Source organism: Trypanosoma conorhini, assembly GCF_003719485.1.
Source record: "Trypanosoma conorhini strain 025E chromosome Unknown Tco_14.4_contig_00066, whole genome shotgun sequence".
NCBI classification, from domain to species: Eukaryota; Euglenozoa; class Kinetoplastea; order Trypanosomatida; family Trypanosomatidae; genus Trypanosoma; species Trypanosoma conorhini.
Window position 1 is genome coordinate 21,481 of NW_021704153.1, and position 25,988 is coordinate 47,468.

General features: G+C 57.7%; 11 protein-coding genes across 11 annotated transcripts, besides 25 other annotated features; all 11 read right to left on the reverse strand.

The window, feature by feature from the left end:
- Nucleotides 1-63: 63 nt before the first annotated feature.
- Nucleotides 64-103: a microsatellite.
- Nucleotides 104-472: 369 nt separating this feature from the next.
- Nucleotides 473-503: a microsatellite.
- A 78-nt stretch (nt 504-581) lies between these two features.
- On the reverse strand, nt 582-2,441 carry Tco025E_01855 (uncharacterized protein; the record flags this gene model as incomplete). The annotated part of the gene is made up of 1 exon (XM_029368791.1): nt 582-2,441. One exon carries the CDS (start codon nt 2,439-2,441, stop codon nt 582-584), a length of 1,860 nt encoding a protein of 619 aa, XP_029231095.1.
- Nucleotides 2,442-2,580: 139 nt separating this feature from the next.
- Nucleotides 2,581-2,615: a microsatellite.
- Nucleotides 2,616-3,058: 443 nt separating this feature from the next.
- Nucleotides 3,059-3,097: a microsatellite.
- Nucleotides 3,098-3,152: 55 nt separating this feature from the next.
- Nucleotides 3,153-3,200: a microsatellite.
- Nucleotides 3,201-3,262: 62 nt separating this feature from the next.
- Nucleotides 3,263-3,302: a microsatellite.
- Nucleotides 3,303-3,599: 297 nt separating this feature from the next.
- Nucleotides 3,600-3,646: a microsatellite.
- A 106-nt stretch (nt 3,647-3,752) lies between these two features.
- Tco025E_01856 (uncharacterized protein) lies at nt 3,753-5,657 on the reverse strand (the record flags this gene model as incomplete). Its single annotated transcript, XM_029368792.1, has 1 exon — nt 3,753-5,657. The coding sequence occupies one exon, from the start codon at nt 5,655-5,657 to the stop codon at nt 3,753-3,755; it is 1,905 nt and encodes a 634-aa protein (XP_029231096.1).
- Nucleotides 5,658-5,716: 59 nt separating this feature from the next.
- Nucleotides 5,717-5,757: a microsatellite.
- Nucleotides 5,758-5,819: 62 nt separating this feature from the next.
- Nucleotides 5,820-5,865: a sequence feature (A-rich).
- Nucleotides 5,866-5,979: 114 nt separating this feature from the next.
- Tco025E_01857 (oxidoreductase) lies at nt 5,980-7,182 on the reverse strand (the record flags this gene model as incomplete). Its single annotated transcript, XM_029368793.1, has 1 exon — nt 5,980-7,182. One exon carries the CDS (start codon nt 7,180-7,182, stop codon nt 5,980-5,982), a length of 1,203 nt encoding a protein of 400 aa, XP_029231097.1.
- A 337-nt stretch (nt 7,183-7,519) lies between these two features.
- Nucleotides 7,520-7,551: a microsatellite.
- A 491-nt stretch (nt 7,552-8,042) lies between these two features.
- On the reverse strand, nt 8,043-8,510 carry Tco025E_01858 (uncharacterized protein; the record flags this gene model as incomplete). Its single annotated transcript, XM_029368794.1, has 1 exon — nt 8,043-8,510. One exon carries the CDS (start codon nt 8,508-8,510, stop codon nt 8,043-8,045), a length of 468 nt encoding a protein of 155 aa, XP_029231098.1.
- Nucleotides 8,511-8,530: a microsatellite.
- A 114-nt stretch (nt 8,531-8,644) lies between these two features.
- Nucleotides 8,645-8,679: a sequence feature (GA-rich).
- Nucleotides 8,680-8,813: 134 nt separating this feature from the next.
- Nucleotides 8,814-8,839: a microsatellite.
- A 339-nt stretch (nt 8,840-9,178) lies between these two features.
- Tco025E_01859 (uncharacterized protein) lies at nt 9,179-10,708 on the reverse strand (the record flags this gene model as incomplete). Its single annotated transcript, XM_029368795.1, has 1 exon — nt 9,179-10,708. The coding sequence occupies one exon, from the start codon at nt 10,706-10,708 to the stop codon at nt 9,179-9,181; it is 1,530 nt and encodes a 509-aa protein (XP_029231099.1).
- Nucleotides 10,709-10,852: 144 nt separating this feature from the next.
- Nucleotides 10,853-10,937: a sequence feature (A-rich).
- A 19-nt stretch (nt 10,938-10,956) lies between these two features.
- Nucleotides 10,957-10,980: a microsatellite.
- Nucleotides 10,981-11,072: 92 nt separating this feature from the next.
- Nucleotides 11,073-11,119: a sequence feature (A-rich).
- Nucleotides 11,120-11,427: 308 nt separating this feature from the next.
- Nucleotides 11,428-14,835, reverse strand: Tco025E_01860 (uncharacterized protein; the record flags this gene model as incomplete). Its single annotated transcript, XM_029368796.1, has 1 exon — nt 11,428-14,835. The coding sequence occupies one exon, from the start codon at nt 14,833-14,835 to the stop codon at nt 11,428-11,430; it is 3,408 nt and encodes a 1,135-aa protein (XP_029231100.1).
- Nucleotides 14,836-14,859: 24 nt separating this feature from the next.
- Nucleotides 14,860-14,897: a microsatellite.
- A 288-nt stretch (nt 14,898-15,185) lies between these two features.
- Nucleotides 15,186-15,229: a microsatellite.
- A 145-nt stretch (nt 15,230-15,374) lies between these two features.
- On the reverse strand, nt 15,375-16,379 carry Tco025E_01861 (putative proteasome regulatory non-ATPase subunit 3; the record flags this gene model as incomplete). Its single annotated transcript, XM_029368797.1, has 1 exon — nt 15,375-16,379. The coding sequence occupies one exon, from the start codon at nt 16,377-16,379 to the stop codon at nt 15,375-15,377; it is 1,005 nt and encodes a 334-aa protein (XP_029231101.1).
- Nucleotides 16,380-16,649: 270 nt separating this feature from the next.
- Nucleotides 16,650-16,682: a microsatellite.
- Nucleotides 16,683-16,901: 219 nt separating this feature from the next.
- On the reverse strand, nt 16,902-19,298 carry Tco025E_01862 (ribosome biogenesis protein MAK21; the record flags this gene model as incomplete). The annotated part of the gene is made up of 1 exon (XM_029368798.1): nt 16,902-19,298. The coding sequence occupies one exon, from the start codon at nt 19,296-19,298 to the stop codon at nt 16,902-16,904; it is 2,397 nt and encodes a 798-aa protein (XP_029231102.1).
- Nucleotides 19,299-19,601: 303 nt separating this feature from the next.
- Nucleotides 19,602-19,630: a microsatellite.
- A 182-nt stretch (nt 19,631-19,812) lies between these two features.
- Nucleotides 19,813-19,846: a sequence feature (A-rich).
- A 10-nt stretch (nt 19,847-19,856) lies between these two features.
- Nucleotides 19,857-20,504, reverse strand: Tco025E_01863 (charged multivesicular body protein 2A; the record flags this gene model as incomplete). The annotated part of the gene is made up of 1 exon (XM_029368799.1): nt 19,857-20,504. The coding sequence occupies one exon, from the start codon at nt 20,502-20,504 to the stop codon at nt 19,857-19,859; it is 648 nt and encodes a 215-aa protein (XP_029231103.1).
- Nucleotides 20,505-20,643: 139 nt separating this feature from the next.
- Nucleotides 20,644-20,671: a microsatellite.
- Nucleotides 20,671-20,698: a microsatellite.
- Nucleotides 20,699-21,117: 419 nt separating this feature from the next.
- On the reverse strand, nt 21,118-22,950 carry Tco025E_01864 (Trypanosoma vivax; the record flags this gene model as incomplete). Its single annotated transcript, XM_029368800.1, has 1 exon — nt 21,118-22,950. The coding sequence occupies one exon, from the start codon at nt 22,948-22,950 to the stop codon at nt 21,118-21,120; it is 1,833 nt and encodes a 610-aa protein (XP_029231104.1).
- Nucleotides 22,951-23,320: 370 nt separating this feature from the next.
- Nucleotides 23,321-23,348: a microsatellite.
- A 163-nt stretch (nt 23,349-23,511) lies between these two features.
- Nucleotides 23,512-23,569: a microsatellite.
- Nucleotides 23,570-23,982: 413 nt separating this feature from the next.
- Tco025E_01865 (choline kinase) lies at nt 23,983-25,371 on the reverse strand (the record flags this gene model as incomplete). Its single annotated transcript, XM_029368801.1, has 1 exon — nt 23,983-25,371. One exon carries the CDS (start codon nt 25,369-25,371, stop codon nt 23,983-23,985), a length of 1,389 nt encoding a protein of 462 aa, XP_029231105.1.
- Between the last annotated feature and the right edge of the window lie 617 nt (nt 25,372-25,988).

Below are 25,988 nucleotides of genomic sequence, written 5' to 3' on the forward strand. Positions count from 1 at the left end.
TTCCTGACCGTCGAAGAAGTGCACACGGCAGGCCCTGTTTTGCTTTTTTCCTCTTCTATTCGCGTGTTTGAGAGAGTGTGTGTGTGTGTGTGTGTGTCTGTGTCCCCAGTGCTCTTCCCTTGCCAAATTTGTCTCCTTCCACAAGAGCCTCAGAAGCAGCTGCACCACACTACCACCGCGTGTCGGAAGCGGAGAGAAAGCAGAATAGCGCGAAACGGCAAATAAAGACGCAACGGGGTACTAGCAGCGCAGACAGCAGCACATTGCATGGGTGCCACACACGTAAGCGGCGGGTAGCCGCTGTGTGTATGTGCGTGCAGGGGCTCCCCCTCCCCGAATAAAACGATACGCCGCGATCAACCACGCGGCCACGAGGAGGCACAACCACCATCACCACCACAAGGGAAACCACCCACTACACACACAAAGCGAAAACTAGTAACACAGGAGGAACAAGAATAAAACAAAAAAGTATATATATATATATATATATATGTATATATGACAGGCTGACGAAAACAGTGAAATGTTTGCTTTTGTTTTATGCACTCAGGCACGCGTCAAGCTCCAGATGAGACGCATCAGAGAAGACCTTCCACGGAATACTCTCGTCCAGCCATTACTTCAGACGGGCAATGCGTTCCATCGTTAGAGTGATGCGGTGTTTGTTGCTGCTGCAGTGGCTGCCGCATCTCTGCGTAGCACAGGAAGTGGACCCTCTCGCCGCTTGAGGGCTCCTCCACGAAGAGCGCCCAGGGTGGGACGGGGTTGGCGCAAATGAGGCAGGGCGGCTGCTGCCACTCCAGCAGGCGAACTTTCCACGCCGTCGCCTCTGCCATCTCTACAGCAATCCTCCTCAGTGCCTCCTCGCAGTCCAGTTCCCGCAGTGCGTGACTCACGCATGTCGTTTTCTCCTCCTTGTCTTCGGAAACTTCTTCCCGGCAGGCGTGCGTCACCCTCAATGACACTGTGCGGCGTTCAATTTCTGCCGCAGTCGGTGTTGCAACCTCAGAAAGAAGATTTGCCCCTCCTTCCCGCAAATGGGGCACATAAGTTGCGTCGATAGCGCACGTGCGCCTTCCATGCTCGGTTGATAAATGAGACGCCTTTCCTGCCTCTTTCTTTTGTTCAACGGGCGTCCCGTTCTCCCCACATGACGCCTCCCGCCGTTGAGCAGCAGGCAGCCCCGACACCTCCCTCCGCTCCGGCGTCTGCACCGCACTACCAGGCATGCTGCCTATGAGTAAAATCTGATGCCTCTTCGAAACACTCCGGTCAGCTTTCTTCCGTGAAGGCATGAATGTGGATCTCTCCTTTGCTTGGGCTGCATTTCCCGTTGTGGTCGTTGACGCACATGCGTTCGTGGGAGACCGCGAGCATTCCCGCGGGGCGAAGCCACCAACGGTAACACGCCTCGAGCACGCGAGAGACGGGGGACCCCACGGAGCACCGCCCTTAGCGCCTCCAGAGCCGGACCTCCGCTGAGAGTGCAGAAATGTTCTACTGCACACAAACTTAGGTCGCTTTGTGGGAGTTGACTTGATCGGCGCAGCGTCCTTCTCACCCTGAAGCTGCAGTACTTCCGTCGAAGCAGCATTGCAGGCGGCGGCAGTAAAGGCCTGCGAAGGGAATAGTTGATCGCAGCTGGGTGGTGTATCCGCATCCACCGTTACCACCCACCCGAGGGCAACATCGCCCCCACCAGGCACATACCCCGTAATCGCGGCGGCGTCCTCGCATTCATGGCCGTCCATTGGCACAAAGCAAACAGACGGTGAACCACATAATTCACACGGAGGCGTGTACAGGACGCGGCGCGGCGTACGCCCTTTGTTTACAGCACTGAGAAGGTACGCCGCGCCGTCGGCGACCACATCGACCTGGACCAGCACCTTGTCCGCTTCGCCTCCCTCGTCAGCTTGGGCATCCAACTTCTCATCGCGTTTCCACGCCGTGAAGTCATGCACCCGCAGGTGCGACAGCCAAGGGGGCCACGCATTCGCCAAGGTTGCCGGCAGCAGCGTCGAGGGCGTGGGCGCTGGGCACGTCTCCCTCGTGCCCTTCCTCCACCTAGTCGCAGACACCATAATGCCCGTCTCCTCCTCAAGAAAAACATGCACGTCGTAATGCAAGCACACTAATAGCTGCGCAAGCGGCAGTGGCGGTGCGCCCTTCTCCGGGCCCACCAACCCAACGTTGCGCACTCGATACGGTGCGATGGTGACTTCAACCACCATCGGTCCTACGTGAACGACCCCGACCACCGGCACGAAGACACAGTACCGCGTGGAGCACGTTAGGTCCAGGCGCACTTTCACGCGTCTCTGCGAGGTGCTGCAGGCAACTGCAAGGAAATACCCCCGCGACTGCGGCACAAAGGCGATGGCGCAGTGCTCATCGATAACGATAGGATCACCGCTAAATGCTTCGGGGAACACCATCCTGTCGGCGCGGCCCGCGCAAAGAAGAAGGGGTGGGGAAAAAAAAAAGGAAGATGCCTTCTCGTACTTCGTGTACGCAACAGATTCGGAAGGGGAGTAGGGAAAGCGAAGACAGTCCCCTGTGTGCTCATGCCACTGTCTTCTTCCGCTTGCTTTTTTTTCCTTTTTCTTTTCAAAACTTTCATCCCCTTCCGCCTGGGCGTGTGTGTGCGGCGGCGGCGGGGGCGCTTTCTGCTCCACACCCCCGGGCAGACAACAATGGACTCAGAGCGGTGCGCCTCCGTCGCTACCGCCTCCTACTTCTTCGGGGTAAAGAGTTCTATCTGGACTATGTGGCGGCGGTCGAACACAACGTTGTGGTCGAAGAGGTAGCGTGCCTCGCCGTACGCGATGCCGGCGCCAACGCCGGCGGAGAACAGGATGATAGAGGAACGCGCCACAGCAGAGCGCGACATGAGAAGTGCCGGCAACACACCAACGGCAAGGCCCAGGGTGGTTTTGCGAATGAAGATCTCCATGCAGTGTTCCCACTTCTCCTCGTTACTGATGGGGCTCCGGGGCTGCAAGACCGGCTCCGTGCCCATCGCAGTGCCCGTCGTCGCTTTTTTCGCGTCGGCTTTTTCTTTGTTTCTATTTTTATTATTGTTGTTTTTTTTCCCCCGTCCTTCCTCCCTTTTCCCCACCCCCGCTTCTTCGGTGACTACAAGGGGCGTGCGTGCGTGCGCGTGTGTGTGTGTGTGTATTTGTGTGCGGTGTATGCGGGCTGCCCCGCTAGTTCCTTTTCCCTCACCGAATGCCAACAGCGATTTCTGCTGCCACGCAAAAAGCAAAAAGCAAAAAAAAAAGAAAAAGAAAAAGAAAGACCTCTCCTTATAAAGGAGTGCTCGCTTTCTCCTCCTCGCTCCCTCTCGCAACCGCGGCAAGGCAAAGGCGAGAAAAAGCGGCGTCATGTGCGGCAATGATGCAGACAGGCACACACAGGGAGATGACAAGCGGGAGAGAGAGGCGGCTGGAGAGGTAAACGTAGAGTTCGTTAAGGAAGAGTGCAGTTGGTTTCCATTCCTTACAACGACAATAAGCACAGCAGCAACCGCAGGCAGTGCCCAAAATAACCCTCGCTTCCCAAGAAGCGGCGCATGCGAAGATGCAATGAAAACGCACCCTCACCCTCACCCTCACCACCACCGCCACCTCCTCCCTCTCCCGCGCTTACTCCACCCACACGCACGCATTTCATCACGCAGCGATGGTAGTTTCTCCTTCCCTCTCAGGTGACTGCCAGTGGCTTTAGGGCCAATCGGAAAGGCAGAATTAGGGCTCAGGGGCGCCCGACTCCTCCTGCTTTGCCTCTTGAACGGCCACCAGTAACCGCTCAAGATATTGTGCCTGCTCCTTCCCGTGTTTTTTCTCTGCCTCCTTCAGAATGGCCTCGGCCTCGTATGGGCGGTCATACATCATGCAGTAGAGAAGGGCGCGAATCGCCTCGGACTGCGCCAGCTCGGTCTTATCGACGGCGCGGGCGTAGCCCATCGCATGCAAAGCTCCCTGGGGGTTACCAGCGCCGACGCATATGTGAATAAGAAGGCTGAGCATACGCGGCGACAGGGGCTTCTGGCGTGGGACGAGCTTGGGGGGAGAGTAGCTCACAGCACCGGACGAAGCGGCAGAGCCCGTTTGCAAGATACGCCCTTCCGCCTCGTCCTGCACCAAATCCGTCGCCCAGCTCAGTGCGGAGAGCCAGTGGACCTGTGACATCTGCTTCCTCTTCAGCGTCTCTGGCGTTCGGCGCGCGTCTGACGCGGAAATGGCACGATTGTGTGCCAAGACACACACCAGCGCCGCCTCCATGGCCTGCGGCGTCAGGGCAACTTTGGCCGGCACAAAAGACTTCTGGAGAATGTCTACAACCAAAGAGGGCTGCCGCGCCTCCCGCATCTGCAATACGAGTGCACTGGCCACCTCACAAGGCAGCGGGATCGGCGACATGGAAAGCAGCACCGAAGAGGCGAGGCGCCACTCCGCCTCCTCTGAACACTTCCGCAGCAGAGCCGAGACAACGAGTGGATGGCGCAACATTGCAGTGGCGAGGGTGTCACGGTACATGGTGGCCGCCTCGCTCAGAAACCTTGTCGCTGTCTTCGCCGAGGGAAGTTTGCCGATGATGGTGGCAAGAAAAGGAACCGCCGTCTCGGGTGCCTTGGCAAGCAACTGCAAGCTCTCTCTGACAACAGGCGAGTTCAGCGGTGAAAGCTCCAGCGCCTTTCGTGGTTGCTCCCCCACCGTAGCCGTTGTCGGTGTCGGTGTCGGTGTCGGTGGTGTGCTGCCGCCGCTTGAAGACGCCAGCGCGGGCGCGTCGTGGGCCATCATGAGCTGCATGAACGCTTCGCACGGAAGCTGCCGCGTCGCGGAGAGAAGCGCCTCGGTTTTCTCCTGCGTTGTGTACGTCGTGCTTGCCACCAGGTGCGTGAGATGCGACGTACACATTTCGTTGGACACGGCCGTCTGCCACGGCACCGCGGCCACCACGTCACTTAGAACCGCAAGCACCCGCTTCTGCTCGGGGGTTGGACCTGCACGGTCAGATATCAGCGCATTCGCGGCGGCGCTCACCGTCGCGGCATCCGTCCCCACGGGCCGGAGACTTTGAATGCAGTCGGGCAGTAGGTTAGGCGCCTGCGCGTGCACGTGACCCAGCAGCGCCATGGCCGTCTGCCACGCCGAGGGAGTTGCACAGCAGCCGGCCGCGTCGACGAGCATAGGGATCGTCAGCTTCTCGTTGGCCTGGCTGAGCTTAAGCAGTGCGACGGCGGCCGCCCACTGACGCTGCGGGGCCAAGAGGCGAAGCGCGGAGATCGTCATCCGCGTCGGAACCGCGTTGCCGTGTGCCAGAATCGCCTCGGAGTACGTTCGCAGGGCGGCGCTCCAGGGCACCAGGTTCCCAGAGCCGCGGCGCCGCACGTACTGGTTGTGCAGCAGCATCCGCGCCAGCAGCGCACGGTAGGTGACGAGGGCGATGGGCTGCGCGTGGTACGCCGCGTCAAGCAGCGCACACCCCTTTTCCCACGTGATGGAGCCGACGGCGCGCGAAAACATATCGGGGCGACGCACGAAGAGCTCCCGGTGTTCGTGGTAGAGCGGCGACATGTGTGTGACGGGGCTGCGCTCCAGGCGCTTGAGGAAGTCCTCGAAGGTGTACCCCGAGTTCACAGGCGGCATCCCGCATCCGGCACACTCCGTGAGGTCTACACGCCAGTCGCACACGCACACGTGCGGGGCAGCAAAACAACAACAACAAACAAACAAACAAACAAATAAAAAGGAAAGGCAAGAGGGTAGCCGGGGTCACGTTCACACGTCAGCGCAGCCATGCAAAGAATGAAAACAAAAACCAAAACAAAACGAAACAAAAAAAGACCACAACAAACAGCCACAACGAACCTCAACGGCGAGGAAGACGACGGAAGAGGAATAATGCAAAAGAAGCACTACGCCTCCACTCAGGTCAAGTCGCACAGCGCCCCCCGCAGCCATTTTGCTGCTACCAGACACGGTAAAAGAGATTCCAAGGCGGAACCGATTCCTTGCGCTCCCGCCTCGCATTCAACTGGTTCCAAAACAGACGGTGCTCGGAGGCCGTCATGGCAAGATTAAACAGTGAAAACAACAAAACCCCCAGTGGGGTCGCATAACTTGCCGCCAGCAGCAGCGTGCCGTAGGCTCCTTTCGAGCGCCACACCTCCAGCATCGATGCGGCATCGTGGGAGGTCAATGTCCACAGGCTAACAGCATTTACAACGTACATTAGAATCTCACAGGCATAGTGCGGCTCCAGCACGTAGGCAAACAGACATGCATTGGGGAAACGGTAGAAGGAGCCAGATGCCGCGGCGGATGCCTCAACACCGGAACACACCTCATCGGCGTGTCGCTTCCTACCCGAGATGGGCGCTTCGAACGAAGCAGACGAAGCCCTCGGTGCACCCCGTAGCCTTGCCAAGATGCCGTGATGCAGCCCCTGCAGCCTCTGCAGGAGCAAGTGCAAAAGAAAGGCACCCACCGTCGTTACTGGCACAACAGGAAAGGAACGACTCCCTGCAACACTTCCCAAGACGCGGGAAGCGGCAGGCTTCTCGGCTACCGCGCGGGCGACGCTGCAGATAACGGGGCTACTAGAGATAACCGCGAATACGTAAAAGGAGCACCCCGCGAGTGCGGCAAACAACGTCACCGTATCCTGCGGTCCACCTCGAAAGCGATGCACCTGGAGACACTCCCACAGGCGCACCGCACAATGAATAAAGAATGCCGCCAGCGGCAGCGACTCGTAACAGCTTGCGGCAACACGCGACGAAGCCCACGTCTGCCATAGCAGGAAGGCAGAGACGATACCCGTCAAGTAAAAGGCACAAAAACCGCACTTGCGACCTACACGCACACGACACAACATGGAACCCTCCAGCGCACGGACAGCAACCGTCACGCCGTTCCAGAGCCACCCTCTGTGCTCCGTGGGGCTTACCCTGTCCTTGCAAACAACATGCACGCCCGCACGCTTCCCAGCTGCAGCGATATTATTATTATTATCACCATCGGCGGCGGTTGAGCCCTTTCCATGTCGACCACCGTAGCGTACCAAGCCGCGCATGTGCGGATCCACGACGCGCAGCAGGAGAATCAACACAGCCAGCACCCAGTAAATGCATGTCACGCATAACAGCAGCACACACGTGGTGCCGCGCATTCTCCTCAGCGCGAAAGACGGAGCTAACAGCAGAAACAGACCCTGACCACACAGACGGCAGTGAGTGGTGCTCTGGCGGCGGCGGAGCAGCTATTGCCCTCACCTTCACTAATGGGCAGGAAAATAAAGCAACTAAAAAAGTACAAAAAAACAGACCGACTCGTTTACACAACAAGGATACAGCCACAGCCGCACAGCTACTACCCGCAAACTCCCGGCTATTTCTTTTCCTTGTCACACGTTAATTTACCTAAAGCCACTAATAAGCCACAATAGTTTGCAAAGTTCTTTCTGAGGTGCAACTCTCCTTCGCCGGCTGATGCAAGAACTACACACACTCACGCCCGCACTCTCGCTCTCTCTCTCTCTTGCTCACATTCATTCACCCCAACTGCGTACCCCTTTTCCTATTCGCCCTTTTTACATCAATACACGCAATTCCTCGCCTCCTGTGAGCGTGGAGGAAATTTGACTACTCCCCTCCACCCCCTCCCTCCTTAAAAAAAAAAGAGAAAAAAATTGTTTTCGTACTATTCCCACGATGCCAACGCCGCTGCCATGTGCGAGACCTGTTCCGCAGCGTCATGGTGTCGACCCCCTGCGCTCCACACACTCACGCGCAGACGCACACGGGGACGGACTACGGTCCTCTGCGAAAGCACCCTGACGCCCACTCACCTCAACTCTATGTCCCTTCATAGGGAAAATCTTCGGAAACCCCAATAACATTTTTTTTTTTTCGTTTTCCTTTTTAATTGTCAGCCTCTGTTCAATCCAATACGTACCCCCTTTTTGTTGTTCCCTGAATTCTACACATTCCTCGCATGGCGCCGGTAGCGGGCGTGCGGCATGCAAGAGGGCTAGTGATGATGCTCCGGGGGAGTTCGGCGGCGAATATCCGGCTGCGGATCCCCCGGCTCCCAGAGGTAGCTTGCGAGGAAGTTGGACCCGCCCCAGCGAACCTCCAACTTATTGTCCGCCACCTCCTCACGCATCTTCTCGTACTTGATCGCGTGGTCCGGGTCGTCGAGGTCGAGCTGTCTAAAGAACGTGTTCGAGTACAGGGCCCGCTTGCCCACGTTCCCCACACGTGTGCGCTGGCCAATGGTGACGTCAAAGAGCCAATAGAGCGAGATGGGGAAGAGGAGCCCGTACATGAAGAGGACCTGACTATTCCCGTCCTTCACCTTCGCAAACGGCTGCCCCCACCAGCCAGGGTTGATGGCGATGGGGTAAAATGCCGGGGCGTTGCCGTCGCCGTGTTGCCCCGGCACACGTGCGTACTTTCGGCACACGCGCGACATCATGGAATTTCGCCGCGACTGCATCGCCGCCGCCGCCGCCACCGTGCAAACGACGCTCAGGACTCCTACCACTTCACACTCGCCGTGGAACTGCAGTGAACGCAGCCACCCTGAAAAAAAAAAGCCAAGGAAGTAGAAATAACGCTCGAATCCATAAAAGAGGCAGACAGACAAAGAGAGAGAGAGAGAGAGATAAAGGAAAGGACACGCAAATACAAACAGAAACATATAACTACAGGGAGTACGTCATATATAAATTGCGCGTCCTGGGGTCGACACGACGCGGAACTCTGGTAAAAGCACGCCAGCAAGAAACGTAAACATCGTCACACACACACACACACACACACACATGCATGCATGCACACCGATCAGAAGAAACGGCAACTAGGTGAAAGAATATATATAGAAAAAAGACCGAGTTTTTTTTTAACCCCGCGTTTTTCTTTTTTTAAATTAGCTCGCTCTTTAAAGGCAAAAAACAGGGTGGGAGACGAATAAAACATCGCCAGCCCAAATACGACTCGGGTGGCAATTCTATATGCATCAATGGATATGCAGCTTGACAAAACCCACCGCGCGCCAATCCGGTGCAGAGTAGTTTCCCTGCAGAGTTAACAGGGCGCAGCGCGCCAGAAGCATCACCTTCCGATTGAACCCGCGAGAAATATAAATAGCACGTCTTATACATCTCAGCGGCGGTTTTCTCCTGAACCTCTAAAGAAGCTCAAATCAGGTTCCAAGGAACCATCACGGATAATTGATACAGGAGCGCTTCCAGCACCCTTGCCCTGACGGCGACTTACACTGCTCTCAGGCGGTGTCGCTGCAGATGATGCTAGCGGGCGAGGAGGAACCGTGGCAGGTGCGGGCTGAGCGGCACGGCAATCCACCTCACTCGAGCGCTCACGCGCTTTCATAAGACATGGCGGGGCATTAGTGGATTCTACCCTACGGCTTTCAGAGTTGTGCGGCGCCATATCCGGCAATAACCCAGTATTGTTTAAACTGGCTTGTTGATGAAACCGAACACGATCGTCCACCGCCAGGGTTATCTCTGCAACGATATCCTTCAAGAACTCATCTAGTTTAGCTATAGTTTGCGCCTCAGTGCGCTTCGTGTGTTTGTGCAGTTTTGGTGCCACAACTGCCTCTACAAAAGATCGGAGGGCGTCTTCTGGAAAGTCCACGGACACCTGGTGGCGGGAAACTCGGTGTGGCTTCTCATGTTGCTGCAGTTGTAGTTGCTGCTGGGCCGATGAGGCCTGTTGTGCAGTAAGTCTCTGCTCTAATTCGCGGCGTCGCTCAGAAGCCTGTTGAAGAAGTAATCGCTTAATCATGGTCAAATCTTCTCGTTGGTGGTTCATGCTCTGCGTGAGGGAAGCGACGGCCTGCTCCAGGGCACATAGGCGTTCGTTGAACCCGCGCGAAACTTCTACGGTACCAGCAGCTGGGGCCACATGTGCCGGCGTTACACCTTCTAATCGCTCCCCTGCAACGGCGTATTGGGGACCTCTATTCATATAGTTACTTCCCTGCCGCTCTGCGGGACCACGTAGGTTCGGCGACGCGGACTCTTCCTCGGCGTACTCGTGCGGAAACGCCGCCATGGGCTCCTGTGGAACGTATAGTAACATATTTTTCTTGGGCGAGACCGTCTTTATGGGGTGCAGTGCCCGGATGTCTTCATCCAGCTCCTTGAGCAGCACACTCATCCGCGCCGCGGAGGCTCCTGCTTGTTTGGGGACCGTCAACTCCGCGGTGCGGGCCCCGCGAAACCGGGCCCCGGGGTCGTTGGCGAAGAGAACGACGTTGTTCATGTACGTTGGCCCCGGACTAAAGGTCTCCAATATCTTGACGCGAACAAACAAGTGGTTGGGGGGAATCGCATTCGGCAACTTCCACACCTGCGTTCCGGCCCCGGAGACGGCCTGGCACACCAGCTGCGCCACCATGTCGTCGACGGACTCCCCCGACGCCACCTCCACCGTCTTCGGGTTGGTGAGGTAGTCGTGCCAGACGTGCCAGCCGACGTACCGCAGGGGCGGGTGGGACTCCGCCAGTTTCAGCGTCACGTGCTGTGGCGCGTCGGAGGTGATCCAGAGCAGATCCTCGCGCTCGACAAGCAGGTTGGAGGCGGCACTCGCCACATGGGCCGCCTCGTGTGATACCTCTACCACCTTGGCCCCATTTTCGCCCAAGGCCCAGTTTTTCTCCGCCATGGAAGCCCGGGGACGTCCTGCCTGCAGCAGATGAGGATGAGGCGCGGTTGATTACAGAGGCACTCAGTGGGTTGTGGGAAATGGTGAATAGGGGTGTTGGAAGAGGTATTTGCGTGGCAGCAACAAGGCGGTGAAGGCACAGTCAAACGAGAGAAAAGAAAAAGAAGAAGAACATAACTCAAACGAAACAAACAGAAAAAAAACAACAACAACAACAAAAAAATAATAATCATTGTACAAACAGGGAGGTGTGCGTGTGCGCGTGTGTGTGTCCCCCTCTCACTGTGCGTAGGGGGTTGAAATCCGGAAAAAATACATACATGCGAAGACCGATCACCCGTGAGAAAACGGAAGGGGTATAGGTAATAAAAGGAAAAACCAAAACGACGACGACTACAAAAACAAAAAAAATGGGGTTAAATACCGTAGACTCCTGAGTTATATACAAATACAGATAGGGGGAGCTTCCCCTGTACATAGCGGTACATTACCTCTTCGTTTCTTTGTTTTTCCCCTCCATTTGCATCCCGAACACCTTTTTCCATCCGCAGCCTTCTCTTGCCATCTCTTTCTCACACACACAGTCTTGCGCTTCAGCCCTGCAATCAACTCTGAGGAGCAACATGCGATAACTTCTTCTACACGCGTGTGTAGACGGCGTTGGGCGTTCCTTGCTTCATCGGTTTTTTTTTCTCCTTTTTTTTTGTGCGTGTGCTCCGTTACAAACGATACGCGTATCGCCCAGGAACGGGTCGACCCATCAACCTCGGCGAAGCTGATCTTGTTGGAGAAGGAAAACTTTTTGGTTCACCGGGGGAAAACGCTGAGGCCGATTCATACCCCGTCGCCTGGGCTCGCCTGGTCTGTGCCAGAGACGCAAAGAAGTTTGCTTGCGAGGCTAGCACCTCACCGTACCCCTTCTCGCGCTTTACCATCAGTGCTGTGTTCGGCAAGAGGTTAGGCGCACTGGTGATATAGTTATTATTATTGACGGTGCCTGGAAGGGGCGCAAAGCTTGGCACCACGTGGAACCACTGCCTCCTCGCCCCCGCCGCCACTGGCCAGCTGGGTTGCTGGTCGGCAGAGATCACGGCGTTATTGGCTACCCCTGCCACTCTGCTTGCTATCGGTTGCGGTTGCCGAATGATGCCCTTCTGCGGCTCCCGCCCAGCGTACAAGGCACACATCTCGGAGGTAATTATGGGTGGCTTTTCCTCAAGCTTGGAGGCAAGCTTTCGAAGAAAGAGGAGTGGCGGGGGTCCCGCTTTAGGCTTTGGCGCCTCCGTGGGCTCCACCTTCAGAGTAGCTGCTGCATCTTTGGCTTTGGACTTGATGCCGCTTTTTACATTCTTTCCCCTTCTTGCGGGGGATGGACTTTTCGTTGCAGTGGACGTGGTGAGTGGAGTGAGCAGCGGCACGCGCTGCTGGAAAGCTTTTTTCCTTGAAAAGCTCATCTCTTCATTCGCCAAGAAGCCTACCGAGGACCCACTTAGTATACTTCCATGCGACCCCGAGAGCTCGGCAGTGGCGCGTCCGCGCCGGCTCCCCGTTGCTGTAGAGCGCTCATGCGACTGGATACTCCCGGCGTGCTTCCGTCGGAGGGACGAGGCACTCTTGTCCCGTGCTTGGCCCTTTTCAATCCCCAGGCTGGGGTTTTTGACGCGCTTTTCCGGTGGCACAAAGACACTCATGGGCGGCAGCTTTGCCACCACAATGGAGGACAAACCAAGAGCCTGCATCTGCAGTGTGCGGGCGCACAAAAGAATCGAGTTTTGTATCGACTTTGGTAAAGAGTTAAACTCTGTCCGTATATGCAGGGTTGGTATGGCCCAAAGCTCTACGGTGGTGCTCGTCTCCCACCCGTTCGGCCACTTCTCCACAAGTAGTCCCTCCCATCCACCACCGACGGTGCAAAGAAAGTTTTTTGTGGGGTTCGGCGGCAGCGGCGGTGCAAGTTCCTGCTGTTCGTCCGGGTACGTAATGCCATTCAAGAATTCACCCTGGTTGCTGCCCCGGAAAAAAGTCCAGCGGGGCTGCGCGGGTTCCAAGCCGTCAGACGCCGATCTGGAGTTACTTTGGTAATGATACCGCCCTGCCAACGCGGTTTCGTGTGCTTGTGGCATGTTTGACGTTCCCTTTTCCCGTTCGTGTCCTGCAAAGACGTTTTTGGTGTTCCGCTCCTTCTTTCCCTTTGGATGCGCGTTTTCCGGCGTCTCCTCCGCCTCCGTGACGGGGGGCGACATTGGCAAGGTAGGTGCGCGGTTGAGCTGCCGCGGATCCTGCACCTCGCCCGCCGTCAGCAGGTAAATCTCCCGAACGGCCTGCGCGGGCTCGCATATTGAGGTACACCGCTCCACCACACGGGCCTCGGCGGCGTTCGCAATGTTATGAAGGTTCGCCCCCGACATTTCCTGCAGCAGCGGCACCCTGACCAGGGCCTCTGGGGAGAGCCGCATCGAGCGGCGTATCTGCGCCTTCAGATTGGCCCGGATGCGGAGAAAAAGTTTGGCGTCATCCAGCAGGGCGTCCACGAAGCGGTCGCCTTTGACCCTGAAGAAAAGTGCGGCACGGCTGAAGACGGAGCACTTGTAGCGCAACGGCGCCGGCAAAATGTGCGGCTCCTCGCCCAGGAGCACGAAGCGTGTGCTGAGGGAGAAGCTGTTCTCCGATTCATTTGGAGAGAGAATTTGCGATGTGCCACTTTCATACGTCATGTCCTCCCCCAGCTGCTGCCGCTGCACCTGGCCCTCCAGAAGGCAGTAGATGTCGCCAGGCGGCTCGCCCTGCTCAAAGAGAACGTCGCCCTTTGTTAGCACTAACGGTGTGAAGTCCTTTGCGTACACCCCAATATCCCGATCGAGGGCGCGGTAGATCGGCACACGCGTCATGCACTCGGAGGCGTGGTAGTTCCGCAAGAGGTGCTCCATGTGGTGCTGCTTCAGCGCGCCTAGGTAGACGCGCTTCATGGCTTCGTCGGCGTACCTGGAGAAGAGCGCCTCAAAGTCGTCGCGCGGGATCACCCAGACAACGCACTGCGAGATGGCCCTGTACACCTTGCGGTACACCTCCCTTCCGCCGTAGAGACCGCCAAAACTAGCTCCCACCGAGAGCCTCGTGCGCCGCACCGTGCCAACTGCCTCGCCGGGCGGGGTGATGGCGTCGCACTTGCCGGAAACGAGAATGTGCAGCGCGTCCTGCGAGGGCGCGCCGACGGCGGCGATCGCGTTTCCGGCGGGGTGGCGGTAGCGAAGAACGACCTCCGCAACCTCCTCACAGAACCGTGGGTTCCCCAGAGAACGGAAAAACTCGCAGTTTTCCCAGATAAAGTTTCCTTGTGGCTTTAGACCGTCGTCGTCACGTAGCGGCTCCGGCCCTTTGCACTGCGAGCGACGAAAAAATGTCTTCCCCACCTCCTTTTCTCCACGCCTCCGCAAAATTACAGGCAACAGCAGAAACTCAAGCGTTGCACGAAGGCGCTGCCGACGAAAGGCCTCACGCCAGGCCTGATGCGCCCGTACGGCAATAACAATCACGCTCCACATGCATGCGCGTTTTAGCCGCGCCGCGAAGGGAACTACGCTGCTCTTTGAACGCAGCTGACCCAGCACATCCGTCAAATCCGAGAAAGACACATCCGCCTCATCCAAGTTTAAAGGCGAAATGAGTGAAATTGTGGAGTTCAACAGCGAACTATCCCCGGAGTTTCTCCGAAGGATTTGGTTCTCAAAGGCAGTACCATCGACAAGCATAAGCGGGTAGGTTTGAACCATGTCGACCGCCCTCTCAAGACCCTCTGCAACGCCACCCCTGACGCGAAGACTGCTGCGTCTGGAGTTCCTTGGGTAAGTTGAGGAGCGGCACGAGGCGGCAAGGTCCGCGTCGGTGTTTCGCAAAAGAACGGACGCTGCAAGTGAGCGGCGTCTGTCGGTGGAGGCGTCAAGCGTCTCTGCCGGCGGGGGCAGAGGGATCGGCGGCGCAAGTGATATCAGCGTGCTATTCTGAGCGCCATCAGATGTGGGCGGAGCTACGGAGCTACTGCCCAGCTCCTGCTCCTGCTTCCCCTCCTCTTGCCTCTCGGGCTGCGGCTGCTGCGGCTGAACACCCTCACTCATTGGATTCGCATCCATTGCTTTCCAACAACTTCCCACTTTTCCCTATCCCTATCCCCTCTCTCTCTCTCTCTCCCTCTGCGTGTGTGAGTGTGTGTGTACTCCACACGAGGGAAGAGCGATGAGTGTGAAACACAAGCAAACCGAGGATGAGAAGAAAAAAACATGCATGCACGACAAAATATACCACCAGACAAACGGAGAGACACGTGCACGCGCCAGCGAGGACGTCACAGGGCCCTCCCGGTGCAGCAAGGAAGAACCCAAAGAAAGAAAAGAAAAACTGCAGACAAGCAAACCAACACAAATACAGGCATATATACTTCTTCTGGTTGCCCTCTTGCTTCTGCAGTTTTTTACCCTGCGTATTCTCCTTCTCCTTTTTTTTCTGCGTCCAACTTCTTCCTTTTCCCTTTTTCTCGCTGCCGCGGGTGAAAGCCAACCGCCGCTCTCTTGTGCCGCCTTCAGCGTCGCCCATGGGCATTAGGGGAACGGGGCGGCTGAGCAGCACCGCAGTGAAGCACCTGAACCGCGTTCACGCGCCCCGCAGAAACCGACTACGGCAGCCCATCCTCGAAATCGGCCCCGCCCAGTTCTTCTTCCTCCAGGGCGGCCCGCAGGGCGGAGTCCATCTCCTCGCGGTCCAGCTTTCGCCGCTCCTCCTCAAGCTCGGGATCGGCTGCGGTGTACCGCATCGAGCGCTTGGCGTCATTGTGTGTGACGTTGAGAAACTGGATGCGACGCTGCAAGGCCAGCAGCGGCTCAGAGGTGGAGTACACGTCCACGGTGTCGCTGCTGATGAGGTGGCCCTTCTCGTGGTCAATGACGGCGTCGATGACCCCGTCGCGAATGGCCTTGGCAATAATGTACTCTGCATCCGCAGGGTTTTCCATGGAAAGCTTGAAGCAGATATCAGGTATGCTAATGCGGCTGTACGCGTGACAAATACGTCGCAGCCCTGTCTTAATTACATGTTGCCGTACCCGCAAAATGAGGGAATAGGTGCGGTCGTGTTCAAATATGCTTTTGTGCTGCTGCAGAATAGACATGAACCGGCTCAGCTGCCCAAAACGCACACAAGAGGCAAGTTGCAGGTACGGCGAGAGACTATCCCGCATATCTTTCTGCAAAAAGTCCGAGCGGGGCGGAATCTCGCCTAGCAGTAACTGGACCACGAGGGAAAGCTTGATCGCCGCGACGCGAAAGCCGAATGCACGCTCAGGAGCCTTGCGAAGCGCCTGCTGCAGGCACTGATTCGCATCAACGTACTCCAGTCGAAGGGCGCGCGTGAGACCGACGTAGTAAAAGTACCGCGCCGCCTGGTTGTTGGAGCGATGCGGCAGGCTGATCTCGCAGGTGGCGATGACACTCTCCGCCATATCATGCTGGTGGTTGCGTGTAAGGAAGGCCAAAATGTCATTAAGAATGATTTCCTGCCCCACCTCGTCGTGACGCACGCAGAGCGCACGGTACAGCCTCATGAGACGCCCGAGCAACTCGCACTTCGCCTGGTTGGGCGGCGGGGCTGGCTGCGCATGCGCAGACGGGATGAGCAGCGGCATATCGCACGAGGGCAACCCACACAAGCGGCAAAAAGGGCCAACCAATAAAAATGGCTACCGCAGGACGCGGACGATGAACTGCCTACAAAAAAAAAAAACAACTACAAAACAGACACTGCTGGACGCTCTTGCTAGTTGACGCACACACGCACGCAAGCAAACGTGTTTGTGAATGAGAGTGGGCAACGGTAACAAAAGAAGAAGCGGGAGAAGGAGAAATAAAAGAGGCGTAAATGCGACTGCTAAAGTTTACCCCCCCCCCTCTACTCTACACGCACACACACACACACACACAATCCCACAATGGATCATGACGACCAGGAAGTTGCAGGACAACCCGCATCACACAACGAAGTCAACATTAATGCCGAGAATGTGCCCCCAAGTCAAGCGGACCCACAGGACACCGTTGCATTCATGAGTCAATCGACGTGTTTATTTAATCTCAGTTTTCTTTTCCGTTTTTTTTTCTTTACCCCTTCTTGTTTTTCGCCGCGCCGCACCACCGCAGCCGTGTTTGGTTCATTTGCTTCGTGCAACACGCGGCGCCTTCACTCTGTTCCACTTCACTGCCTCCGGGTGCGTCCTCTTCGACGGGGGTGGCGCAGGCGCGGCGGTGGCGCGGTCAAGCCACTCCTCCGCACGCCGCCGCTTTTTTGACAGGCCCTTGCGGTTCGCGTCGAGCAGTTCGGCGAGTTCGCCGCCGTCCAGGTCACCCGGGGCCTTCGTGCCTCCCAGCGCCGTTTCGCCGGCGACGTCCGCGTCCTCGTAGTCCTCCTCCTCCTCGTCGTAGTCCTCCGCGGCGTGCAGGTCGTCGTACGCCGCCTCGTCGTTGCTGCCCCACTCCAAGTCGCCCTCACTTCCGGCGACGTCGAAGTCGTCGCCGTCGCCGTCTTGGCTGCCGTCGCCACTGCCGTCGCTCGCCACTTCCTCGTCAAACTCCACCGCCTTGGCGGCGTGCGGCTGCTCCTTCTCGGACCGCTTCTTCTTCTTCGCCTTGGTGCCGTCGCCGCTGGCCTCCCCCCCCAGCATACCAGCGGGCCCAAAGAGCGAGGCGTCGACGTTCTTCACCCGCAGCGCCACATCCGCCTCTCCGCTGGCGTCGCCCCACGTGGAGCGGACCTGCGACAACCCGTCAAGGAAGCGCTGCCGCTGAACGGCGTAGCGGTGCAGAAACAGCGCAGACACGTCCACCTGCTGCGCACTTGCATTGATAAAGTATGGGTCCGAGGCACTAGGAATGTTCGGAGTGTGCACCACACGGCTGAAGACGGACATTCCTGTGCTCACCTCCTCCTCCTCCTTTGGCTGCGCCCGGGCGTCAACAAAAATCGTGAGAAAGTTTGGCAACGTAAGCTCATCTAACGGGTGGCTATCAAAGACGACGTCCTCGTTGAACATCAGCATCACCGCCAGTTTCACGACCGATGGATGGGAGTGTCGTGCAAGTGTACCAAGGGTCCACAGGGATTCCTTTGTGGCATGTGAAAACTGTGGTTCACGGCATCGTACATCGTAACGCTCCGCCGCAGCGTCTAAGGGCTTTTTTCGCGTCCCCAGAACCAACGCCCGCAGACGCGGATGCGCTTGGAACATCTCGCCCACCAGCAGCAGGATGGCGCAAACCACAGAATCGCTAAAGTACAAAGAGCGTTGTAGCAGTCGGTGTGCAAAAGCTGCCAGGCGCTCCTCATTCTTGTCCATGCGTAGCGCCTTGTGAAGCATGGAAAAGAAGCCTGCCATTTGTGTAGAGTGTGAGAGCTGCTTCGGCGAGATCAAGAGTAAATTATACAGCGCCCGATACCAACGATTCTGGAACGCCGTCGTTGCACCTTTTCCATGGGATATAAGCTGCAGCAGCGACATAGTCGCCACGCGCTGTATAAAAGTTCCCGTGTTGGCAAGCACAAAAAGCGCATTCAAATGTTCTTCAAGTGGCGCGATGTCCGTCCCAGCGTAGGGAAAGGCGCGGCGTAAGCCGACGAGGATGGCGGTGGTCACGGAAAGATCCACCGAGGCGTTCATCACAAGCTTGCGAAAGAGCGCAAGATACGTTTGAACACTCTTCAAGGCAAGCTTGCGCTCCTCCTTGGTGTACACAAATTGATTCATCACATTGGCAGCATACTTCATCGTGGCGACAGGGCAGTTGTTCATAAAAATGGCCTTTTCCAACTCCACAAACAACGTCGCCTGGTGCGTCGAAGACTCCTTTAGAAGGGAAAGCAAGTGATGGTATGCTTGGTGCGCCACACGGGAGGTGGGATCGCCGAGTTTATCCACAATAAGCGCCATCGCCACATGTCGGCCCTCAGCAATACTACACATCAGTTTCCCTACAACCTCCAGCCAAGCCTCGCGTCGCTTCTGCAGTCTATCCTTCAGCATGGACTCCGCCAGCGAAAGAAACTGGGCGTAGGTGCGCTTTAAGTAATCCTCAATGTACCAATAGACCAGGACTGTCTTTCGCCCCTTTGCATCTGTAGGAAGGGTCGTGAAAAACTGCGTCACAAAGCGCTTCAGTGGACGATGGGGCAAAAGTTTGGGCCAAACCACAGCAAGGGCCTTGAGGGCCGCCTCGTAGTGGTGTGTGTCGGTGCGTGCGGTGTCAAAGAGCAGGTTAAAGCCGTCCAGGAAGAACATGAAATCCACATCGCTCAGCTTCACTGCGGCGGAGGCAATCTTGTCCGCGGTTGTTCCACGCGAGATAAACTGAGAATTGTACCAGCGTCCCTTGTCGGTTTGACTCTGCGCCGTTTCAGCGTCGAGGGCCTCCTGCGCTTCACAGAACATCGCATCCATTTCATCCTTCGTCACCGCACTGTTTGCAACCTCCTTTAGGCTGCAGGAGCGCAACGGCAGCGACCGCTCGTACCACCGCTTATTGAGGTCCAACACACTCTCTGCCGCTGCTGCCATTGCCCCTCCGCTCCCCTTTTTATTTATATTCTTATTTATTTTGTTTCCTTTTTCTTATGTATACCCTCCCTCCTCGTTCTTGCTGCTTGGCTGTGTGCTGCTTCTTTGCTTGCCACCCTCTCTCTCCCCCTCTCCCCACGGTGTGGCGCGTTTATTTCAGCCTCGGGCACTGCCTGAACGCTGCCAGCACCCGACACGGAGGGAGCAGGGCCTCGCTACTTCAGTTAACCTCAAAGCGGTGAACACAAGGGGCATCAGTAAGTAAAAAAAAACAACAACAACGTCGGATGAGTGGGGAGGAGGACACACACACACACACACACCCACACGCAGGGACGCAAACTTGAGGGAAAGGGACACGCTCCCCTTGGCTGCCGCTGACGACGGCGCGCGGGTTTCGGTTTGACGCACCCCGCTGCACTCCGCTGAAGACGAGGGATGCGGGAAAAAGCGGGGGGAGGCGGCGGGGGCCGGCTGAGTCCTCTCCCCCACCCCCGTCCGTAACACCTGAGAGCAAACCGACACCAAAAACCAAACACACAAACAAAATCCTCTACCTCACTTCATTGAGTCCTTCAACGCGGCGAGACGTGCCTCAAGCTCCTTATCATCCTCCGCATCCTCCTGCTGCCTTGTTGGCAACATCGCGTCGGCGATGCCCATTTTGCTCTTGAACTCTAACCCGACCTCGTCCATGACCTTCTGGATCTCAAGCTCAGTTTCGCCCTCCTCCTCGCCATCGTCGTCCATCACGTCGTCGACTACGTCGTTCATCATCTCCTCCTTCATTCCCATCATTTCATTTTGCTTCTCAAACTCCCGCATGACGCGCTGCATCTCGGGGATGTTCATTCTGCTGTTCATGCTGCGCATTGCCTTGGTCACGCCCTTCATCGCCGTTGCCATCTGCCCCGTGGACTGCATTGTCTGGATCCGAAGAGCGACGCCTTGGATTTGGGTGCGCATGCGGTACATCTTCTGTTGATACTTCCGAGTCCGCACCAGGTCGCGTGCCAAGATGCGTACCGAGTCGATCTGATCCTGCTTCGCCATCTTCTTCATGTCAATAACAATTTTGCGCTCCTGCGTCTGCAGCTTGTTCCGCTCGCGGTCGATGTCGCGCATGGTGCGGTCAAGCCCACGCTTGTACTTCCGCATCGCCTCCTGCGGCGTTTCGCGGTGGAAGAGGTCTCTTAGAAACGACATGGCGACCGCCAAGATGTCTGCCTGCCCGCCACCGCCAAATTAACAGGCTGCTGCCACGGCAGGTTGCGCCGGCTGCTCCGCTTCTCCTTTTCGCCGTCTACTCCTCTGCCGCCCTCCGCCCTCCGCTTGCTCCCCCTGCCTCTCTCTACCTCTCTCTCTCTCTCTCTGTGTGTGTGTGTGCGTGTGTGTGTGTGCGCCGTCCACTCGTCGTTTCCCTCCCACCGTGGGCTGAAGCGCGGGCGGCACGGCGCGGCGGCAAAACGCAGCAAAAAGCTACGAAGCAGCATAATTCAGCGCGGTTCGTAATGTCAAAAAAGAAAAAAAAAGCAAGCGGAGAGGCGACGGAAAACGCGGTTTGCGGGCATCCGCCGCGCTGCTGCGGCAACTGTCAGAGGGGCAGAAACGAAGAGGAAAGACATTTACTTTAGCTGCACGTGCACGTAAATTCCACGGAGGGTGGACGAAGGAGAAAGAGGGTGGTTCTGCGCCTCGCCGCCTGCTCCCCTTCCTTTTTACCCCTCGCTCCCGCGTTGAGTTTACTTCCGTCGCCTTTTATGCGTGTTTTACGCCGCTCCTTGCGCCCGGCCCATGTCTCTCGAAACGCCGGAAGAGACTACGGCAGGAGGTCGGCGATGCGCCGCGCGCAGACGACAAGATGCAGCGGGACGGTGCTGGCAAACCCCCGCGTGTACGGGACGGAGTAACGCGACGTCGTGTAGAAGGGCGCCGGTCCGCGTCGCACCGTGACGACGGTCACGACACGATCCGCGGCATCTTCCGAATCCTGCTGCTCGCGCGGCTGCGGCTTCGCCGCCTTCCACCAGTCCTTTGGCATCGTCGTTGGGCGCTCGCCCCGGACTGCACGCATCTCAGTGACCGTGACGCTGCCCTTCACCATCGCCGGGCAAAAGCCAGAGAGGCGCAGCTCCTTCAGCGCCCCCCTCGCGTGGCCAATCACCTCTCCGTCATCGGCGACGCCGACGAGGAGGACGCCGCCCAGCGTGGAGGCCATGGCGGCGACCGTGTGCCGGATCCGCTCCAGATTCACGATTGCGTGCCTCCGCTGCCCCGGCGCCGCGTCGTCGGGACCGTCCCGCCGCCACTTGTCGATCTTCGCCTTGAACTCGACGCACGTCCCCTCCAGCAGCGATGGAATCTCCTGCGGTGACGCCACCGTCACAGGCGACCGACCCTCCCGCCCGCGCAACTTTTTCATGTGAACCGAGACGGTGTCGGTGACCGCAGTGAACAGCCGCGCCTCGGCACTGTTGGCAGACGTCCCCATGTATTTACTGTAGCCCCGCAGAAACCGCGCACAACTTGCACGCACAATCTGCAGTAAGTCCAAATATGTCGAAAGCGACTCCAGCAAATTTGTTTGATCCTCCACGGCGGTGCAGGAAAGAACGGCGGCATCCTCAAAGGCAAGCGAAAGCGAGGCCGGGCCGCCGAGCAGCGTGCGCTGCTGCTTGCAGTACACCTTGTGCGCCCGCAGTACCACCCGCACGCACTGATCTGGCTGGAGACGATTTAGCGGTCCCACATCGTGTGCCACTAACTCTTCTTCGTTTAAAAAAAGCACGAAACCACCTGTTGCGCACTCGCTCCTCTCGCGCTTTCGTGTGAGCGTTGCCGCCGCTTCCGCCAGCAGCGATGGCACGCCCACACGGCTGACGAGCGACCACTGCGGCAAGGCCTGCCCGTCCTGGAGAAACGGCACCGCGACGTACGCGTAGCGCGGCGTGAGCGCCACAATGAGCCCGATAAATTCCATTCCAAAGGCATCCGCGTGAAGAAGGCGTCTTTCCTTGAGGCGTGCGGCGACGTCGAGGACGGTCTCGCTGCTCGCACCACTGCGCATACACCCAACTGTCTCGGTAGGAACCTTGACAGGCCTTTGCTCTGCAGGATACCAACCGCCCTCGTTGAAGATGCGGGCCGTCATCCACGCAGCCTTCCTCCAACGACGCCGCATGAGCGCCGCCGCATCCTCGTCACCCCCGCACTCTCCCCTCGCCGCCGCTGCATCAACAACAGGGGCATCGTCACTGCTTGTGGCGTCGGCCGGTGTCGTCCGCGGCGGCGGACATTTGCCCTCCACCCGATGGGGCACCGTGGCGGCGGACGAGTACCGCGCAGAGGGCGTAAGGCGCAGGCGCACCACACGTGCTCCGTCCTCCAGGAGGAACTCCGGCGGGGCCTGCGTGTACTGCAGCGGGTCAAGCGGCGGGTACACGCGCGACACGGCGCGGTCAAGGCACAGCAGGAGCACGTCCTTTTCCCGCCGGCTCCACCCCGCGTGCGACTCAGTCGAGTTGTGCAGGAGCCGCAGCCGAATCGTGGCGACGGCCAGCCCCTCACGGCAGTTCGCCGCCGCTGCGAGGAGGCGGGCCACATTCACTTCCGTTGCGGCGGCAGATACGTCGCCAACGTCGCCTTCAAGCATGCGGGAGCCCTGACACCCTCGTCGCAGGCACCACCCAAAGACAAAGTCTACGGCCCTTCACAAGCAGAGAGGAGACGGAGAAGCAGCACAGAAGAAGAGGGGCAAGACGACATTGGCCCGCGATCTAAGAAATCAAGAGATGATGCGGGTGGTGGCGGGGGGCACATGGAGAGCAGAAGAGTCTGAGAAAAGCGGCCTTCCGCGTTCGAACGGGGAAGGCTGTCTGCGGAAATCCTGTTACGACGTAGAAGCAATAAACCGAGAGACGGCTCAGGCACGGAGAACCCGCCCCACGACGTGAAAGAGTGATGCGGCAGGAGTCGTAGAACGACACGGCAAAAACACAGCCAGGCCACCAGAAAGGCGCAGGACACAAGACGCACACACACACACACACAAAAGGGGCCGTGAAACGCGTTTTTTTTTCTCTTCGTGCCTGCGGGAATCTGTGAGACTTTCATAGGACGGCGCGTAAGCGGCAACAGGGGCGAACCCACGACAACCCCAGAAGCAAAGTGCTCCGTCAAGATATATACAAATTTTGTGTCGGTCTCTGACTCCTGTTATTTATTCGTTTTTTTTTTTTGCTTTTTCCATTTTTTTTATTTTGTTTTTGTTTGCGCGCCGCATGCAGACTTCTGCGCGCCGACCCCAATCGTCTGCCGTACTTCCCCCTCACGCGCCGGGGCCGGCCGGTGCACCGTCTCGGTGCAGGGACGATGGGGCGCGCCCCGCATCTCCGCCTCGGCTACTAGCGGAAGGCCATCAACCACGCCGTCGCAGTCGCCACGCTACAGGCAGAGAGCACAGACACAATAATCGGCAAAAGGGAAACACGAACTCAAAGGGCAACCAACATTTATGCTGAGGAACGGGGCTGGAGAAAAGAAAAACAAAGGGCAGTGACAAAATCAACAACGAAAACGAGTGGGGGGCCAGAAGTGCAAAGCCCAGAAGAAGAAAAAAGGTCTCTGCGCTTCAAAAGGGTACAATTTGTGTGTAAATGTGTGTACAACTCGTATCCGACTGCTCTCAGAGAAATCCCGAGGAAAATGTATCCTTCGTTTCGAGATAGCGTTTCAGGCGGCACTTGGCGTAGAACAGGAAGTCCACCTCCAACGCAGACACCGCCTCCTGGAGCAAAGCCCAAATGCCCCACGAGAGATGCGAGGCCAGCGTAAGAAGTTTGACAAGCCGCACCCAATGAGCAATCATTTCCTCTTCTCCCTCATCGTCGACCTCAGAGAGGAAGAAGACCTTCTCCCCGGGAATGATCTCCTCCAGCTGCATGCCACGTGCACGCTCACGATGTCTATGGAGCTCCGCACGCATTGCCTTTCTGTAGAGCCCTATGAAGCTCGACATTTCCGCATCAGAAGGAAAGTAATGGTCATAGTCGCACTCCAACCCTGCGTATTCGTTAAAGTGGTTGGCAATGTCGAAGAGAAAGTAGTTCCGCTTCACGTAATCGAAATCAATTATTGTAAGAGCCCCGCTCTCGAGGTGGCGCATGATGTTCGCGCCGAGGAGGTCGTTGTGGCAGACGCTTTCCCCGAGAACAGAGGCGTGGCGGAGCAGCAGTCGCTGCACCCACGACGCCTCCCTCTCCAGTTGCGTGGCAACCCCCTCGTACTCCGCCCGCTTCCCCGCGCACACCTTGCCGAGCACCCCCTCCGACAGCATTTGCTCCGCCCACCGCGTCAGCGCGTGCAGGGTGTAATTCTCCTCCCGATCGAATCGGCACACGTCGGACACCGCGGCATGCCTGCCCCCGAGGGTGGGGCCCACGTCGTTCCAGTACGCCCGCTCCTCCGCCGAGAGTTGCGGGTCGTGGTGGTCGCACCTGGCGCCTAGTGTGGCCCGCACCTGGAACGCTGCAACCTCGCAGGCCATCTTACTCGCCTCCTGCGCGAGCTCCGTGAACGACAGCGCCCGGTAGCGGTTGAGGAAGCGGTAGACGAGGAAGTTTCTGCCACGCACGTAGGTGGGGATGAAGAAGGACTGGTAGAAGAACTCACTCTCGCGCGTGATGACGCGCTCCGTCTCCCTCCCAAAGACACGCACAACGACCGAGTGTGTGTCGTCGGCGGGGTGGTACACGCGGAACAATTCATTCGTGATGCCGCCCGAGAGACGCTCCACGCAGAGCTCCTCCGCCGCCGCGCCTGCGCCGGGCACACGGGAGCCATTCCCATCGCTGCTGCTGCTGCCACCGCGAGCCTCACTAAAACCGGGGCGCCCAAACGCCGCCGGGGGCGACCCGGCCGGAAACAAGACATCCGGACAGAGCATCAGCACAATGTCGACGATGGCCTCACGACGCGCGGCGGCGTCGTCCGGAATGGCGCGTTGCGTCAACTGCACCCCCGTCTGCTTCACCCCGTTCGACGGCAGCGAGGGGCGTTCACCTTTCAGCTGCATCTTCTCTACCCGCCACGCACGCACCAGGGCACCCACGGAAGCAAAAACACAGATGTAAGCTCATCGCCCATACCACAAGGACACACACAAAAAAAAAAAACAACTGCAGCCTGAGCCGCGCAACCACACAATACGAACAAAACATATAACAAGAATAATACAAACGAACAGCCCCATAACGCATAAAAAAAACACCAACAAAAAAAATCGCAGCACACACAAGCCCAAGAAGCAGCTACACCGGCAATTCAAGAACAGCAAAAAAAAAATCATATTACTCACAATATTCGCCTCTGCCCACAGCAACAGACGCCAAAGGCAGGAGCGCCAGCTGCAGTCGCGGCCGCGCCGCACGCACCCCATTGAGGGATGCTGCTGCCGCCGCTGTTTGCCTTGCCAAGCGAGACGTCAGCAATGACGCCCTTAGCTGGCAGCGCATTGGCGCTGGCGTTCGACAGAGTACCCCGTTGGGCGGTGGGCATCACTCCGCCGCCAGGACGTGCCTCCGCCCCACCTCCGCTGCCCACAGGATCGGTTGCGTCTCCAGCCTTGCCGGGTCTCACGTCCAAACCTTCGACAGGGGAATGAACTCACCCGAGCTGTGACATTGAAGAGTG